The sequence below is a fragment of the Labeo rohita genome, chromosome 11 (genome assembly GCF_022985175.1).
Source record: "Labeo rohita strain BAU-BD-2019 chromosome 11, IGBB_LRoh.1.0, whole genome shotgun sequence".
In the NCBI taxonomy this organism is placed as follows: Eukaryota; Metazoa; Chordata; class Actinopteri; order Cypriniformes; family Cyprinidae; genus Labeo; species Labeo rohita.
In genome coordinates this window covers 10,289,716-10,306,997 of record NC_066879.1, presented here as the reverse complement: position 1 = coordinate 10,306,997, position 17,282 = coordinate 10,289,716, and the positions used below count along the sequence as shown (strand labels likewise).

The following is a 17,282-nucleotide window of genomic DNA, read 5'->3' as shown; positions in this document are numbered from 1 at the left end:
ATAACAAATCCACACAAATCCAGTCCATCCCTTGTTGTCCTCTCACATCATTTGGACTGTTTTGGCTTGTAAACGGTGCTTGATCTGTGCATTTTTCTCACCTGATTCAGGCCAGACATCTTTTTCACTGGAAAAAGGCAATATTATTGTAACGGGGAGTAAAGGACGAGAGGCGAGCGGATCCACTTGCGAGCCTTTATTATAGGGACAAGACAGATACATGGTCGTACAGGCAGGGTCAAATCAACAGTAACCAGGAGTGTCAGAGACGAGACGAGAGAATAGTCCTTTATGACGAGCGATAGTCCGATGGCAGGCGGCGAACAGTCGAAAATGAGGAGCCAGGCGAGGGAATCAAACACAAGGAACTAGAAACAAGAGAACGCTAAACAATGGGAAAAACACTAACAACAATCCGTGACTTGCATGGGGAAAGACTGGGGCTTTTATGGTGCCGCTGATTGGTCACATGTGTTGACGCAATCAGCGTGATGCATGACGGGAGATGTAGTCCGGGGTGTGGTACAACAGTCAGGGTGTGTGGGTAAGGTGAGTGCGACATCTGGTGGTGAGCGGACAGCGGGACACCGACCAGATTCGTGACAATTATGCATAGAGGACTCGTGTTTAACAACTGTTTAAGTTAAAAGCATCTTGATGAATTTTATTCATATAAACATTCACCTTTTAGCTTCACAAGACATTAATTGATGGGCTGGAGTTATATGGATTACGTGTGGATTATTGGAAATTACTTTGACTGAAATATAGCAGGAACAGCTCAGTTCACTGGCAATGTTCAGTAACTGATTCATGCAATTGCAGTGAGTCTTATAATGGCGTGGTAAAGACAGTCCCATTAAATAATCTAAAATTTATTTGTACTGAAAGTATAAAAGGTTACAGAAATGCAGAAGTTCAGATGGTCAAAAGGTTAAATGCTTTAGGAGAAATATAGATGGACAGCTGTGAAGAAAGGTTAGTGAGATGGGCTAGCAAGTAATACATTATTAAAGCTGTAATGAGTTATTAGCAAAGTAATGAGCTAGTCATGTGATACATTGTCTTGCCCACCTGTTCAGCTTTTAAAAAAGTAGCTAAATGATTAAACCACCTGTTGGGTAAGATCCTCCTGAAGTCAATGGAGAACTTCAGGAGTTGATTTGGTTCATCATGCACATTGTAAAACCCTAATTTATACTTTTATTTAACAACTATTTGAAAATGTCTTAAATAAAGCAGGTATATAAATTGCATTCTAACAAAAACTTATATATTGTAGGCAAGGTTTGATTATGTAAAAGGTCTCCTGAATAATGTTAGTTCTTTTATCCTATTTCTGCACTTTGCTTCATGAGGAACTTATGGATCATGGCTAAGAGGATAAAATTGCTCTCAGATGTTGCAGGGTTAAAAAGGCAGACAAGAAATAAGGAAGTCATAATCTAACATCTCCAGCAGCATTTTCAGATGAGTTTCAGACTAGATTAATGTGAGGTATGACCAGTGCTGCAGGCTGTAGAGAGCTTGGTCGCAACATGAATTATAAAGTTGTGGTGTTATCATGCAGATTTCAAATAAAGTTGGTTTATGTGTGTGTCACGCTGAACCTTTTTAGTGTCATCAGCAATCTTAAATATGTGAGTGCAAATCATATTCCAAGTTAAAGTATAAACCCTTCACTACTTACTTACCATATTAGACTTACCCCTTTGGAGTGACCTACTATTGATATAGTCTTTCTTAGGTAAAAAAGGAATGTTTTTATTTTTGTTTTCATTATTTATTCATACAAATTCCTTCTAAAATCTGTATATCTTTCTGCCATAGAAGATATAAGATGAAGTAAGGATTGCTGAACTTCTAAGTGATAACAACAACAACAACAAAAGCATCATAAAAAATATTGTATAACATTAGTCGACTATAATTTCAGTTTTCACTGGCGATCAAGAATCATATGGACACACATATATGATTATTTCATTTTTATTTATTTATTATTTTATTATTGTCATTTGTTTGCATTTGACTGCCCTAGTTTACATTATATTGCAATCATAAATAAGGGTCTCTTAAGGTGTTTATTGCAACAGGTCTCAGAACTCTAAAACGTCTCTAAACTTGCATGAGATATTACCTCTAGATGGGTCACCTAAAAGATCTGGGCATCCATTCAGGTTTGACATAGACTGGTAATTTCACAAAGAGCTTGAAATAAATATATGGCTAGGTTTAGATGCCCACTGTGATTTCTGCCTATTTCTCGCTCAGCAGATCGTTATCAGGACGTCAGTATTAGTTATCATCTATTAAGTGATGCAAAGCCCAAATATTAAGATATGTTATCACTAGCACCCAAAACCAGGATTTAATCACTTTATGGTCAATTATGGGTGTAATGTAAGTTAAATTCAGTGGGAATGTAAACAAATGAAACTGAACTGGCCACACAAGCAGCCAGTGATTAAAACCTTGCAAAAAGATTCCCAGTTAAAACCATATTGAACTACAATCTAAACAGCAAGACCACTTGAATGACCTAATATTTACGATCTCTTTATACATTCTTAACTCTCTACAAGTCTTTTGTGTAAGGTTTTATTCTGCATATGTCTCGTACCGGCAGGCAGCAGGGCCCCAAAGTAACTGTTTTTTCAAGATTAATTTCCCTGTGGGATCCATGTGGAATGAGGATTTTAATCCTGTGCTGTGCATTCCCATGATATGCAAGGTGACTTCTGATGTACCTCTACTTTCAGCTCTTTATTTCCATGATATTTATTTGACTTTATTTATGTTTTCTGTTCAAATACAGGGAAGCAGAGGGAAAGAAAAAAACATACTAATTGAAATATAAATTGAGAGCCAGGGTTTAATAGTACCTAGTTTAATACATTGACATCAGTTTTAAATTATTCAATTAGTACATATATTTCAAGAAAAAGTTAAGTGAAAATGTCAGGATGTCTTAGTATTTGGAATGTTCTGATTTTGCTTAATGACAGCAGAATAAACATGAGCTGACATGAATAAAACCGGATGATCGTGTTCTCCAGCATGATTTGTGGAGCAAGCAAGAAAACTGTCTGCACGAATGAGTTTACACTTTCAAACTTAACTTTCAGTTCATTAGTAACCTAGAGCATAATTCTAAATATTCTTTGTTTATTTTACACCATAACATTTCTCAAAATCAGAAAATGTCATTGTTCATATTTTCTTTGTGGTCTGCATTTAAACTACATTTCCAGTGTTATTATTAATTTATACATATTTGGAGTACTTATTTATTCAGGTCTTTCAAATGGGGTAAAACATTGCCACATGCCATTAAAAGGATAAAGAAGATTAGAATGGCATCTTATTTATCTTATATTACAGCACTATTAGTGCTACTATTATATTCTTAGACACACAGTAGGCAAGGGGCGGGGTGGGGAACACATTTCAAGTTATCTGGAAACTTGTTGACAAGTAAATACCTGAAGGCCAGATGTCAGAATTTGATTGTTACCATATGTCAGGGATGGATGGCAAACTCTAAAAACTAAAAGTAAGATAAGATGTCTGAACAAATTGCTTTGTTCAGACCCCATTCTGTTTATAGTACTGGAAGGAATGTTGGGGATAAAATAAATAAAATAAAATAAATCTGATATTGCAGTTTTTGGTTTCAAAACACTTTTTTTTTAATAGCCATAACTCATTTATCATAGTTTACCATGAGAGAAGCTTACAAACTGAACAGATAACAAAGATCTTGAATGATAGTATTTATAAAATTCTTTTTGTAAAATGATATGAAAAATGACATTTAGATAACGATACATTGATACATTGTAACAGTTATTTTATTTGCTAAGGATTCTTTACAGAACGAATATTAATAATAATACTTTCTGTATACGTCTGAAATTATATGTCTGAAGCATTAAAAGTCAGAATTCTGTGTGTTATTCAAAAGCATTAAAAGAGCAATGTTGAGGCAAAACAAGCACTGGTGATAGTTTACTGTCAGACATACTTTTTTATTACACCAATTTTCTTCCCACTGGACATGAACCACCCTCATGTCCAATTGTTTCTTTTTTTTACTAACAGCTCTTGTCTAAAGCTGCATTTTAAGCACAGGAGACTCCAGTGTGGTCCTTTGATTAATGGGTCTGCAGATAGAGCATGTAATTCATGTCTCCTGAGGTGGGGAAAAATATTGTAATGAAAATAAAATGTTGAAGGAAAGAAGGATTTTCTCAATTAATATCAGACCTCTGCATTTACCAGATTTGTTACTTATTGGAACACGTATTAGTAACCGATCTCATTTGATAAAGCGCTATTGGCATTAAAATAATGTCCCACCACGTGCGTGCGCGTGTGTATTTTAATGACACATGATAGCTGATTCAGCTGTAGAACTGAGAACAAAACACATCGGTGCCGTGTTCCAGCGGGTGGTGCCTCGCAGGCTGATAGGTGCTCACTATAAAACCCCAAAGAGAGATATTGAGCGCAACTCAAACCATCTGAATGCAGCAACTTGAGGATGATGTTCCGTCGCACTCCACTTTTATGTCACCCCGCAAATCTGAAACCACAACAGAGAGGTGTATTCATATGGGAATAAGCCAGTAACGAACAAAATGTTATTTTTCACTGCAGCTGGATCACTCAGAACCTCTGGTCAATCCTGGATTTTAAACTGACTTTGTTCACGGAGACTATCTGGAATAACTGTAATGGCCAAGGTGTCATTAATACATCTAGGAATTTTGCTTTTTATTGGACTAACAGTCGCAGTGGCCAACGGTGGGTTCAGATTGCATTGCATTTCACATGTAGAAAACGTGTGTTTCAGTTAATAGACAAAATCACTCTGCATACAATTTTAAAAACATGAATATACGCTTACGCAGATAACACTTTATATTTTAAGAGTCAGTCCTTTATTTTTCATTTATTTATTTATTTATTTGTATTTATTTATTTATTTTAAGAAATAAACATCTTTTCAATTTTGCCATGTAAATGAGATGTAATGGTAAATGCAATATCAGTTCCCGGGTGCAACATGCAAAAGTTAGCACAGTGATGTATAATATTAGGCTTAAGTGACTTACTGTTTAAAATTGATCGCAGTTAAAAGTGTGAAGAATAGTAGCTATGGTTTACCTCCTCTTGCTAACGCTACAGGTGAAAATACGCGCTCTGCCTAAATCTTCATCCAAAGGTTTGAAACCTTTTGTTTCGAATTTCTTCGGGGGTTCAAGACCTTCATTATTGGGTTGTGACCCCACTGCTTCAATATTTCTCACCCCGAGTAAACCTGAGGCTTGACTCAGAATTTAATACTTTTGATTCTGCAGCCTAATGTCACCCATATTACGGTAAATTGGATTTTTGACACTTAAATTCTTGAAAGTAAATTCTTACCATGTGAGTTACATTTTTGCGAATGGACGTCTATGATAACAAGGTAAAATGATTAATAGAAATGTGTCAGATAGAAAGGCGTTTATCAGCGTTTATAGTGTCCTTTTAGTCATACTGCAACATGAGATTATTTTATGTATAGAAATGCCATTGTTCTAATTAAAGTTTATTCATATTCAGGATTTTCCTCATTTCGTCAAGATACGCTTGTGAAAAATACCGCGAAGGATTTAACCAGAATATCAAGAGCCACTCCTAAGCAGGTTGGTGAGGCTGAATTAAAACCCGAAGCGTGTTATTTCTGCCAACTTCTAAAACCACACAGGAGAGCCAAGAGATGCACGTGTTACTCGTACAAAGACAAGGAGTGTGTTTACTACTGTCACCTGGACATCATCTGGATCAACACACCAGAGTAAGTTTCTGAGGCTGACTGAACTGCCCATTAATTAATAACCAACAGGTGCTGAAACCTATGAAATGTTTTTCTTTGCAGAGTGAGGTATTTTTAGTGGGACTTACTGTTCCTCTGACTTGTAAATTAAAGACAGAGACAAATGTGTTGCTGCATTATATTTTAACTGTATGTGATTGCTGCCTTAGAAGCAAAAGTAAACTATTGCATTTGGCAGTCTCTCTCAACACAGACACATGAACAAATGCTCTCCATTCTGTCAAAACTAAATTATTTATGTCCTGCCTCCTTCCCTATCACAGATAAAACTGAAAACTCCATGTGTATTTTAAACAACTCACATGCATCAAGCTTATCCAAAAGTTTCATAATAACAATTTATTGTTGGTGATTATGATTAACTTATCTCTGGTAGAGTAACTTGTCTTTATTAAGAGTAGCTGTGGGAAATGTTTAAGCTTCTGCTACAAGCTCTTAGTAAATTAGAACTATATGTTACCAAGTAAAGTTGTCATTTAAAAAAAAAAACATTATCTGTGAAATATAAAAACTTTTGATTAAAAGAATTTATCATAAGTCATGTTTGTAAGAATTGCAGCTTCAGTATATAAATCAGAAATCTTGAAATATAGGTCAACATAGCTACAGTAATTCTTTGCACTGAGAGTAATTAATATTTTCCGCCACTTGTCTAGGCACATGTCTAGCATATAATTCTAGCTAAAGAGAATGGACTGAGATCAAAGAGATGCTTGCATGACAGGATGTTTGCAGGAGTAACTCTTAGCAGATGAGGCCTATGGCTCTATGAGTACAGCTGTTCACATTTACTAAGCCTCAGAGTCTGCTTCATTAGCTTCCATACAGTATACACAAGAGTAATTTACTGAGGTGTTACTAGAAAACAACAAAGTCTAATGAACTATTAGGGGGCCTGTGGTGAGCTGAAGTGAATTAAGTAATCAATGTTAAAGCTATGCCTGTTATGTATGATCCATCTTTGTGTCAACTCTCTTGGGCTGAGATGTATTTTTAATGAAACACAAAGGTTATATGTTTTATTGTATTTAGTATTCTTACTGTTAAATATGTTGCATTTTCTACATAAATTAAACTTGGTTGCCCATGAATCTGCACATGCTGAACTCTCCAGAAAGCTCTGCAGTTTCAAGCATAATTGAAATTCAAATTTTTGCATGTCCTCTGCCCCTCATGTGCTTGTTTGTTAAATATTTTGGATAATTTAGCTCTCAAGAAGACTGCAGTTCTCTCCAATCAATATGTTTTACATTTTTAAATCCATGCTTATAGGTGTTTGTGCAGTGAGGTTAGAATTCCGAGCACATGTATACTTTGGGATGGCGTTCACAGTTTTCTGACTTCCACATTATGCATGGCTCAGTGTCACATTTCAGACCTCTTGGTAGATTGTGTATGTAACCTGCTCCGCGAGTGCACAAGAAAGATCAAACTAAACAGGGCGGTGAAACGCAGCACAAAGACTCTCAGCACATTAAATCCTTCTGAGTTAAAACTTCCAGCTTCTAACATCATAAGGTGGATGAAGACGTGATATACAGTTTAATTTAGAGGAAGAATTTGAACTTTCCTCAAAAAAAAAGAAAGAAGACTTGCAGGTTTAAGTCCTTTAAATAAATCAAAGCACTGAAAGCCTTTCTTTTACTGTTTGCCAGTGCTGCAGTAGTGTTTTCTGTAACTCAAATGTCTTAACCCTTCTGTATTGGCAGGCGTACTGTCCCATACGGCCTGTCAAATTATAGAGGCTCTCAGCGGGTACGGCGTTCTGCCGAAGGCAGCGTAGGAGGTCAGCGCTGCATGTGTTCTTTACACAGCGACCAAGAATGTAAAACTTTCTGCAGTCAGAGGTAACAACAAACCTTCAGACCACAATAATACCAGCACAGGCCCATTGAAAAATGTGTCTCTACCTACATTTTTGCAAAACATACACATACATAAAATATACTGCAGATTATAGTTGAAATTAACACTAGTGGCAGTAGATTATCTATAACTTTTATTGCCTTCTTACACAAATTATAATTACAGGAGCAGGTTATTGATTAATAAAGACTTACTGTGGTTTCTTGCACCTCAAAACACTTTCACCATAGTGCTTGATTTATTAACTAATACTTTTTCGCATTTGCATCATGTAATCAGCTCCATATGTTTGGTTTTTCTGCCATATTAAACTTGCTCTGTAGTTCACCTGGTGCAGCACTGCATTTGCAATGCAAAGCATTCAGTTATGCGTCCCATGAAACATGAGTCACGATCAAACAGAGCTCAAAGACTTGTGAAATGGCATGGCATTATTTTTAAACAGGACAGATTGTTACCTTTTTGGCACCACTCATTTTATTTCTGAACTTCTACAACCAATAATGCAATAAAACTTTGCCAAATTCATGTTATGTTAAACTGAATGCACATTTAGTGCCATGTACTGGGCATTTCACTTTGAAAGTGTTTCAAAATGTGCAAGAAGAAACGTAATAGAATTTTAGAGAAGTTTCACCACAGGCACATTTTTTCAATGAGTCTGGACTGTAAAACACAAAGTATGTGATATAAATTGGATGTGTGGAAATTGACATGTAGTAGTAAAACAGCAAAATGTGTTTTTAGAAATAACATTAAAGGATTAGTTCACTTCCAGAATAAAAATGTTGTGATAATTTACTAACCCCCATGTCATCCAAGATGTTCATGTCTTTCTTGCCATATAGCAGACTTCAATGGGAGCCAACAGTGCAGAGTTGCAGTTTCAGTGCAGCTTCAAAAGGCTCTACACGATCCCAGCAAGGAATAAAGGTCTTACCTAGTAAAACAACTGGTCATTTTCTAAAAAAAAAAAAAAAATAGAGAGAGACAATATATATATATATATATATATATATATATATACATACATATATATATATATATTCTTACCTAGTGAAACAATTGGTCATTTTCTAAAAAAAAAAAAAAAAAAAAAAAAGAGACAATATATATATATATATATATATATATATATATACACACATTTATATACTTTTTAACAACAAATGCTGGTTTTGCACTTGCTCTACGTAATCACATTGAAAAGGCCACGTATAGTTATTGTTTCGTCTGTGTACTTTGGTTAGAAAAGGTAGGGTAGGGTGAAAAAGTCCACATTTTCTCAAAATGACAAAAACAAAAAAAACAGGTGTATCGCACACTGTCAGAAAAAAAGGTACAGTTCTGTCGCTGGGGCGGCACCCTAAGGTACAAAAGTGAGAAGGTACAAAATCCTGGAATTTTTTCTTTAAAAACCTTAATTTCATTTTAACTGAAGAAAGGAAGACATGAATATTTTGGATGACATGGGGTGAGTAAATTATCATTTACTCCATTTTTCCATTCTTCCATTTTTTTGTTATGGAAGTGAACTAATCCTTTAACTGCAACCAATAGGTAAAAAAAAAAAAACGTAGGCACATACAATGGAACTGTTTTTATCAGTATATTTAAAAATGTTAATTTAACTTGTTTTCGTTTTTGTTGTTCTACTTCACTAGGGGCAGTTCAACATGACCGTCCATTGGAGCACAGCAAAGCTAATATTCACTCATCCGCTGGACTGCTTCTTCATTCTTCTGTCCCAACACTTGGAGAATCACCTCAGAGAAAAGGTTCACGTCTGTCCAAAAGGAAGGCCGTCAGAATTCCATTACTGAGAGGGAGAATTAAAGAGCAGAGAGAAGAAAAAACAATATTTAATGGAATACTTACACTGTCGACGTTAAAGCATTACATAACAGCACCTAAGCTAACACATCTGTGAAGTAGCTATGCATTGACTGCCACTCTTAATGTGACCACGTGAGTCACATTCAGGTGAGTTGTCTGTGAGGGTCTAAATCAGGGACTGGATCTGATTTCTAAAACAGACATGCATAATGGAGTTAAATAAGCATTTTCTGAAGGACTTATATTTGAAACTATTAAGACATCCACCACCATCATGTATTGTGTTTAAAGGACTTTGTTAAAATGCTGCTTAAATAATACATTTTAAAAATGTGCTGTACGGCAAACTCTACATAGCAACATTGGCTTATTTTAACCTGTAAGCGTTCAAATGTACCACTCACAAGACACTTCGTTTGAGTTCAATTTTACAGGAATGCTAAGGGGCTAAAAAACATATGTTTATATTTAATACAGTCTTTCATAATTTGACACATGAGTATTAAATTTTTTCAATAGTATAAATAATTAACAAAGCAGACAATAGGAAATTTCCTGGCTTTCCTCAAGCATAAAAGAAATCATGTATTTCACGACTAACCAAAAGATGTCCATTCTAAATGCCACAGTAATACACATCACACTTTGTGAATGATTGTGATACAGAGTATATGCAAAAGAGCATCTATTTATTCAACTAACCAAATATTTTTATCATACATTCTCCAAATTGAAATAAAACCATTTCAAACGATTACCATTTCAAACAATTACAAGATAAACCATCCTTAATTTATTCAGAACATTAGCAGTTATTTGATGAAACAAGGGAAAATACCCTAAAATACATTAAAGGGGTCATCGGATGCCCATTTTCCACAAGTTGATATGATTCTTTAGTCTATAACATATTTTGGTTAAAAATTCTCAATGGTTGTGTAAAACAACACCCTTTTTACCTTGTCAAAATGAGCTCTTCAAAAATCATCCCATTCTGAGGGATTGTTCTTTTCATAGACGCATTTATGTAGATCAGGAGGAGCATTCCCTTCACAAACAAATATAATCCACTGCATCTTCAGCGGCTCAGATGTCGGGAGTAAATGACAACCACTGTGTTCATTATTACATCCAGCAACAGAACACCTCAATCGCTCAATCGAAGATATTCTTGTCTAATTAACATCCCTTCTCCGGCATCGAAACAATGGAGGTCGTACTGTTACAGCTGATCTGAGGTACAACGCTCATGTCAATCAACTATTGTGGGAGCGGCTTCTGTCTGTGTGATGCCACACTGACAGGCATCTGAGAATGGCTCAATTTGAAAAAGGGGATATTATTTTTAAAAATTAAAAACCACTGCATGGATTTTTATCATTATAGGGTAGATTTGTACATACACTGCCAACACACATTAATGTTCAAACAACAAAAACAAGTGAACAATGTTAAAAAACAAGTAAAGTTTGCATCCAATGACCCCTTTAACTGAAATCAGTTCTGCCTGTTTATACTTTTCATGCTGACATACAGGTCATTATGTATGTAAAATTCTTGTACAGATTCTCTGTTTAATATTTAATTAAAACCTTTTTTATAACCTGTTTTTATACCCCAGAGTTGTGTTTGTACATATTGAGCTCAACTGTGAGAAACAAACATCAAACTAAAGTATGTTGTGATTATTCTGCTGAGCTAATTTGAAACTTGGCTCAACTGTAAAATTAATGCCTTCTGTCCTTAGGCTAGATTACTTTCTCTCATTACTTTGCAAAGGTACGACTTATCCTTTCGCAAGGGGGGTCAGGCAAGAATTGTTTGCTGTCTTGGAATGTGCCCTCAATACGCCCAGAGTAATAAGAGGTAATTTCCTGGTGCATGATGGGGTATGACAAAAACAGGTGTATTGCAGACTGACAGAAAAAAAGGTACAGTTCTGTCGCTGGGGCGGCACCCTAAGTAAGTGAAAAGGTACATGTTTGTACCTTACCTACCCCTAAACAGTACATATTAGTCCTTTAAAAGTATTTGTACCTTTTTTTGAGAGAGAGAGAGAGAGAGAGTGCAGTGCATCTAGGAATATTTTTTAGGTTGTTTTTCAGAGCATTTTTCTTTGGAAAACTTTACTTATCTACATTTCAAAGCATAATGACATGATTTTTACTGCAGTACATTTCATAAATAAAAGTTGTTGTTTGTTTTACCTTTAATACTTAATAACATTAAAAACGTAGTACTTTATTGTACTCAAGTAAATCTTTGAATTAGAGTAAGAAAGTATTAGTTTTCTAATATAATTAAGTATTTAATTATATTTAATATGAAACATAGTGCAGCACAATATTATGCGTTGGAATGTTGTGACGTAAAGTTTTCTAAAGAAAAACACTCTGATAAAGTACAGACACTTGAAAAGGACATTTACAGCAGAGTAAAAATACTTCACTACTGTCTGCCTCCGAACAAATTTTTTATTTGTTAAATAAGATGAACAGGCATTTGGATTTTAAGAGAAATATCTATGTTCTACACACAACCACACACACACACACAAAACAATTTCTCAGCTTTTTACAAGACCACCAAGAGATTAAAACAAGGAATGTTAATTCACATAAATCTACCACCAAAAACAAAACTTCTACAGCAAGTGTTGAGTAACAAACTAATGCATTTCTATAGCCATGGCTCTTAAGTCCAGAGTGAAGCATGACTACAGAAATTTTCCATGGGACGCTCCATATTTTTTCTGGAGCTCGGCAACATTCAGTTTCTTTTTGCAACAAGTAATAGCTTGATGTATCCCTTTAGGATGAATTACTGCATTTTAATGCTGACTTTGGCTTGCTGGCACATTTTATCCACAGAGCATGACAAAGCTATAGCTGATAGCTATAATAGTTTAAACAGAGCTCATTCTCATCTGAGCAAACAAGCAATACATTTGTCACCAAAAGCTACGGTACAGAATATATCAGTTTCAGTTTAGGTCATATAAATTTTTATAGTGCTTCAGACAATAGTGTTCTGACTGTGTAATGACATGTCCAAAGTGGACATAACACAGTGAGTCAACACTGTCTACACTGTCAGCTTCAGTGAAACATCTTTAAGATATCCATGTTGTATGGTTTCTGCAGGTCTTAAAATGGTCCACTACAATACATGACGATTGAAGACAAAGCCCAATTAGGAGGAATAGATGTATATAGCACAAGGTTTAGAGACGGGGAGGAGGTTCGTCTTACCGGAACTTCTGTGTTACTTTCCCTGGGGAGGCAGCCCTTATGTGTGGATCTTCTGGAGTGTGCGTTTCCGGGGATGGTGGAAGAGGAGGTGGTGCTACCCGTTTAGCCTTTTGCTAATGGGCGTTTCGCTTTGCCGGTGAATGTCTCTTTGTCAATTCTGGGATTGAACTGAAGTATCGCAGCATACTCCCAAAGTCGGTGATTTGGAGCTGGAAAAGAAAAGGAAGGAGCCGAGATAGGCTTATGCCACCGATGTTCCAGAGTCACTCTTAGCTAAGCCACCCGTGCTGCCAGCGTGGTCAGTGTTCGCTCTAACCACCATCACACATACACTCATTGCACTCATTTCTGCATATTTAAAAATGTTGTCTTTTGTTATGATTTGATTTTTGTTTTGTTTTGTTTTGTTTTGTTTCGCTAAGTTTTGAAGTGGAATTGTGGTGCTTAAGAGATCAACTTGTCCATATGATATGAACGTTAACGTGCCTCATTAAAAACAAAGAAAGTTGCATACAACTTTTTCTGTTGTGTTGCCTTGTTGATCGTTAACGTTAACGTTATTTCTTTTGTATGTAGCGGATGGTTTTTGTTTGTTGTGTTATCCAGGATGAATGAAATTAATATAAAATGTGGCAAGTATGTAACTTACTTGTCTGGTGCCCAAACATCATAACGAACATCTTTTTCGAGGCTTTCGTTCTGAGTGTCAAGTAAAGTCTGAGTGCAGTCATCGCTAAGAACAAAACGCGGTCTAGCGATTCAGACTCAGCGTCATCACACGGGTGACCTGGGTTCAGCTTCAGATGTTTTTTTGTTTGTTTGTTTGTTTTTTTTTAAATCAACTTTTGTTGTATTTTGGGCAACCACCATTACATAAGGTCTTTAAAATCTCTTTACTCAGTATTTCTTTTATCCAATACAAATATCCTTAACATCCTTAAAGGAGAAGTCCATTTCCAGAACAACAATTTACAGATAATTTACTCACCCCGTCGTCATCCAAGATGTTCATGTCTTTCTGTCTTCAGTCGTGAAAAAAAATTATGAGGAATTGAGGAAAGCATTTCAGGATTTTTCTCCATATAATGGACTTAATTGGTACCCTGATTTTGAACTTCCAAAATGCAGTTTAAATGCAGCTTAAAAGGGCTCTAAAAAAAATTCTGAAAATAAAAATTTGTATACTTTTTAAGCACAAAAGCTTGTGTAGCACTAGCTCTGGCATGCGCGTCCACGACGCTACCTACTATTGAATCACGTCGAAAGATCACGCAGAACATAGGCCGAACTACAGACCCAGTGATAACAAAGCGAATATGCAAAGACTTAGGAAGTGCAAGTAAGTCAAATGCTGTTTACAAACAAAAAGGTATTGTGTGAAGTTGTAGGAGAAAATGAGATGGAGTTTTTTGCCATACTCTACCTTTCTGAGCCGGAGTACACAGACACTGAATGTGAATGTGATTTGTAGCGTCGTGGACGTGCATCCCAGAGCCTGTGCTACAAGAGCTTTTGTGCTAAAAAAGTATACAAATTATTATTTTTCAAAAAAATGACTAATCGTTTCACTAGATAAGACCATTGTTACCACCTAAACATGACAAAATCTTTCTAATGTGCAAATCTTTGAGGGTTTGTTTGTATCCACAAAACATTGTCATACTCTTGATATCTTTCTGAAAGGTTCATAACAGGTGTTGCTTGTGTAAATCACACATGATCTAGCTAAGTTTAACCACTTTAAGATAAATAACATTATTGTCATTTTAGACTGACCAGCTTACATACCCTTCAAATTCACAGCTGACATCATTCACAGAGGGGAGATGCAAATATTGATTAATTTCTCACTTGTACTCTATGGGACCTATAGAACATGAGATAAAGCAGTGGTTTTCAATCCTGATCCTGGGGACTGAGTGCCCTCTTCACATTTTGTTTGTCTCCCTTATCTGACACTCTCAGTTCAGTACATGGACCCAGAGATTTTTTTTTACTATAGGGAGAAAAGAGGATCAGTACTTACTATTGGAGAATGCATAACGGCTAACTTGGATCACATGTCCCTTAATAACCAATCGCCTTGACATCACTAAATTTCAGTCAGAGTTGTGCGACACTCAATCGCCGTTTACAGACACCATAGGAATAAATAAAAAGTGCTGTAAGCTGAATCCCACCTGTTGCAAAAAGTCAGTGACTTCTCTTATAAAACTGCATTTTTTTGTGTGGCAATCTCTAAAAATAGTTAAATCCAAAAGTATTGTTTAGTGCAGCGTTTCATTGAACGTCAGTGCCCTCCCGCTCTGCATATTTTGTATGTATCTCTTATCACGTACGGCAATTGTTCTATTCGACCATGAAGTGCCCTGCGAAGTGGACATTACCAGATATTCCGCCATGATTCCAGTTCAAAACGAGTGTATATGTTCCATTCAAAGGGCATTAAAGAGTGTGAGATGTGAATTTAAATTATATTTATTTACAGAGGTATATGATGTCAAATTTCACACTTCTCTAGTAAGTTTTGTCTGTGTGTAAAGACGCTGCAGGCAGCAGCACAGCACAAATCCATGAAGGAACATTCCGAAGTGAAGTAAACTTCCCCTGCTCAGGGAGTAAGGAGCAGTGAACACTGTGTAGAGATGATGTCAGTCGGAACACAAGTCATGCACGTAGCTCTCTTCTAACGAGCTGGTTATCTGAATCAAGGTGTGTTAACTAAGACAGACATACAAAATAAGAATAGCGGGGGGGGACACGCTGGTTTAGTGTAAAACATGTTGAAGATTAGCAGATAGGCTGTCGATTCATTAAACGATGAGCCATTTCCTCTAAAAAGCTGTTTATTCAGCAAAGCCTCTTCTCCATTGACATCTATTTATAATGGCCTCTAGTCTCCTTTCCCACATACTGCCAGACTTGGGAGCATTAGCTTTAGCCGTTACACTTTTTCAGCTAATGGTTGAAGGCTTGCCTTCTAGTGGCTTTGCATGGATCTCTCTTCTAACGAGCTGATGATCTAAATCAGGTGTGTTAAATAAGGAAAAAACACAACATGTGCAGAGCAGTGGGTTCCCAGGACCAGGATTGAAAACCACTGAAATAAACAACTCATCTTGAGTTTTAACTCACTCCACCAGACATCATCCCACTAGAGTTACTGTCTCCTTATCTGCCTACAACAGGTCAAATAAGGTTCAACTGGAGATGACAGTCATTCACTAAAGAATATGAGTGTTTGCAGAGAATTTCAAGAAAACCTGACCATATGGTAAAATAGCATTGTTCACATTCATTGTAGCACAGTCATTTTTCAACATGATGCAGTTGTACAAACAGCAGACATAGCCACCCAACTCAGTTTAGTCGAGCCTTTGTTTGATCGTTGCGTGTTATACACACACAAGCGCACACCAAAATAACAGCAACAGCTGGCCCCTAATGAATTGTCAGGCCATTCTGACGGCCAAACTGTTGTCACGATATTGATTATGTTATGGCTTAATGTAGTGGTTAATAAAATAATGTAGTGAGTAGTGAACTTTTTAAATGTACCCTATTGTATGAACTAATAATAACTTGTTTTTAGAGATATATCTTGAAACAATAGTTGTAACTTGAATAAATGTAGATGTAACATTCTGTGGATACTGACATGATTTGCATAAAACTAAACATTTATCAAATTCCAGCAAGGTAAAGCTTTTGGTCAATAGCAGTTTTAAGCACCAGAATGTGATTAAGTAAATAAGCGCCTGTCTTATTCTTCAGCACACTGCTGTGAGGTCAGAGGTTATTGGTGGATTTGGTCTGATGCCAAATTTTATTTAAAAAAATAAAAATAAATAAATAAATAAATAAAAAAGCCATACATATTGCATTGGTTTTCGCTCTGATTTGGAAATAGCTGGGAATTAAGTACATCAGCAATCTATCAGACATTCTGTAAGAAAAGTCAAGTAAACTATTGTCTTCTTGAGGATTTGTTTTCTTTCATCCAACTAACAAGCGAAGGTGAAGAAAGAAGAAAGGCTTCTTGGTGTCTACTGGGAGTCATCTCATAGACATGGCAACACAAGCAAGTTATCAAGAGCAATTTGCACACTGACCCCAATAAGAGGAAATGTTTAGCTTTCTGCCTGACTGAAAAAAAAGTTCTTGAAAGTGTGTTTTTCTCTCTCTCTCTCTCTCTCTTTCTCCCTCCCTCCCTCCCCCGCCTGCCTGACAACTTAATTGTTAGTTTACTTAATTTCTTAGTTGCTAGTTTAGTTTTCAACCGGAATGTTATTTGAAGTTACAAGCAATTATTTAAATAAATTTAAAATCAATTTAATAAATTTAGTGAGTAGTATGTTTGGATCCTAATATTCAAAACTTCATGAAATGAAAATATCTTTTGAGATCACTCATTATGTTGTCAGTTATTTAATCAAAGTCCC

At 36.0% G+C, this 17,282-nt stretch overlaps 1 protein-coding gene across 1 annotated transcript; it reads left to right on the top strand.

Moving 5' to 3' along the window:
* The first annotated feature begins 4,095 nt into the window (after positions 1-4,095).
* Positions 4,096-9,545, top strand: LOC127173240 (endothelin-3). Its single transcript, XM_051122993.1, has 4 exons — positions 4,096-4,809; positions 5,614-5,848; positions 7,597-7,734; positions 9,418-9,545. The coding sequence occupies exons 1-4, from the start codon at positions 4,740-4,742 to the stop codon at positions 9,431-9,433; spliced, it is 459 nt and encodes a 152-aa protein (XP_050978950.1). The 5' UTR covers positions 4,096-4,739; the 3' UTR covers positions 9,434-9,545.
* Positions 9,546-17,282: the final 7,737 nt, after the last annotated feature.

What these genes read in the sequence shown, in the direction of transcription:
- LOC127173240 (XM_051122993.1), top strand. Translation starts at nt 4,740, where the DNA reads ATGGCCAAGGTGTCATTAATACATCTAGGAATTTTGCTTTTTATTGGA. An exon ending in AACAGTCGCAGTGGCCAACG is followed by an intron (nt 4,810 to 5,613) that starts GTGGGTTCAGAT and finishes ATTCATATTCAG; the next exon opens with GATTTTCCTCATTTCGTCAA. An exon ending in ATCTGGATCAACACACCAGA is followed by an intron (nt 5,849 to 7,596) that starts GTAAGTTTCTGA and finishes CTGTATTGGCAG; the next exon opens with GCGTACTGTCCCATACGGCC.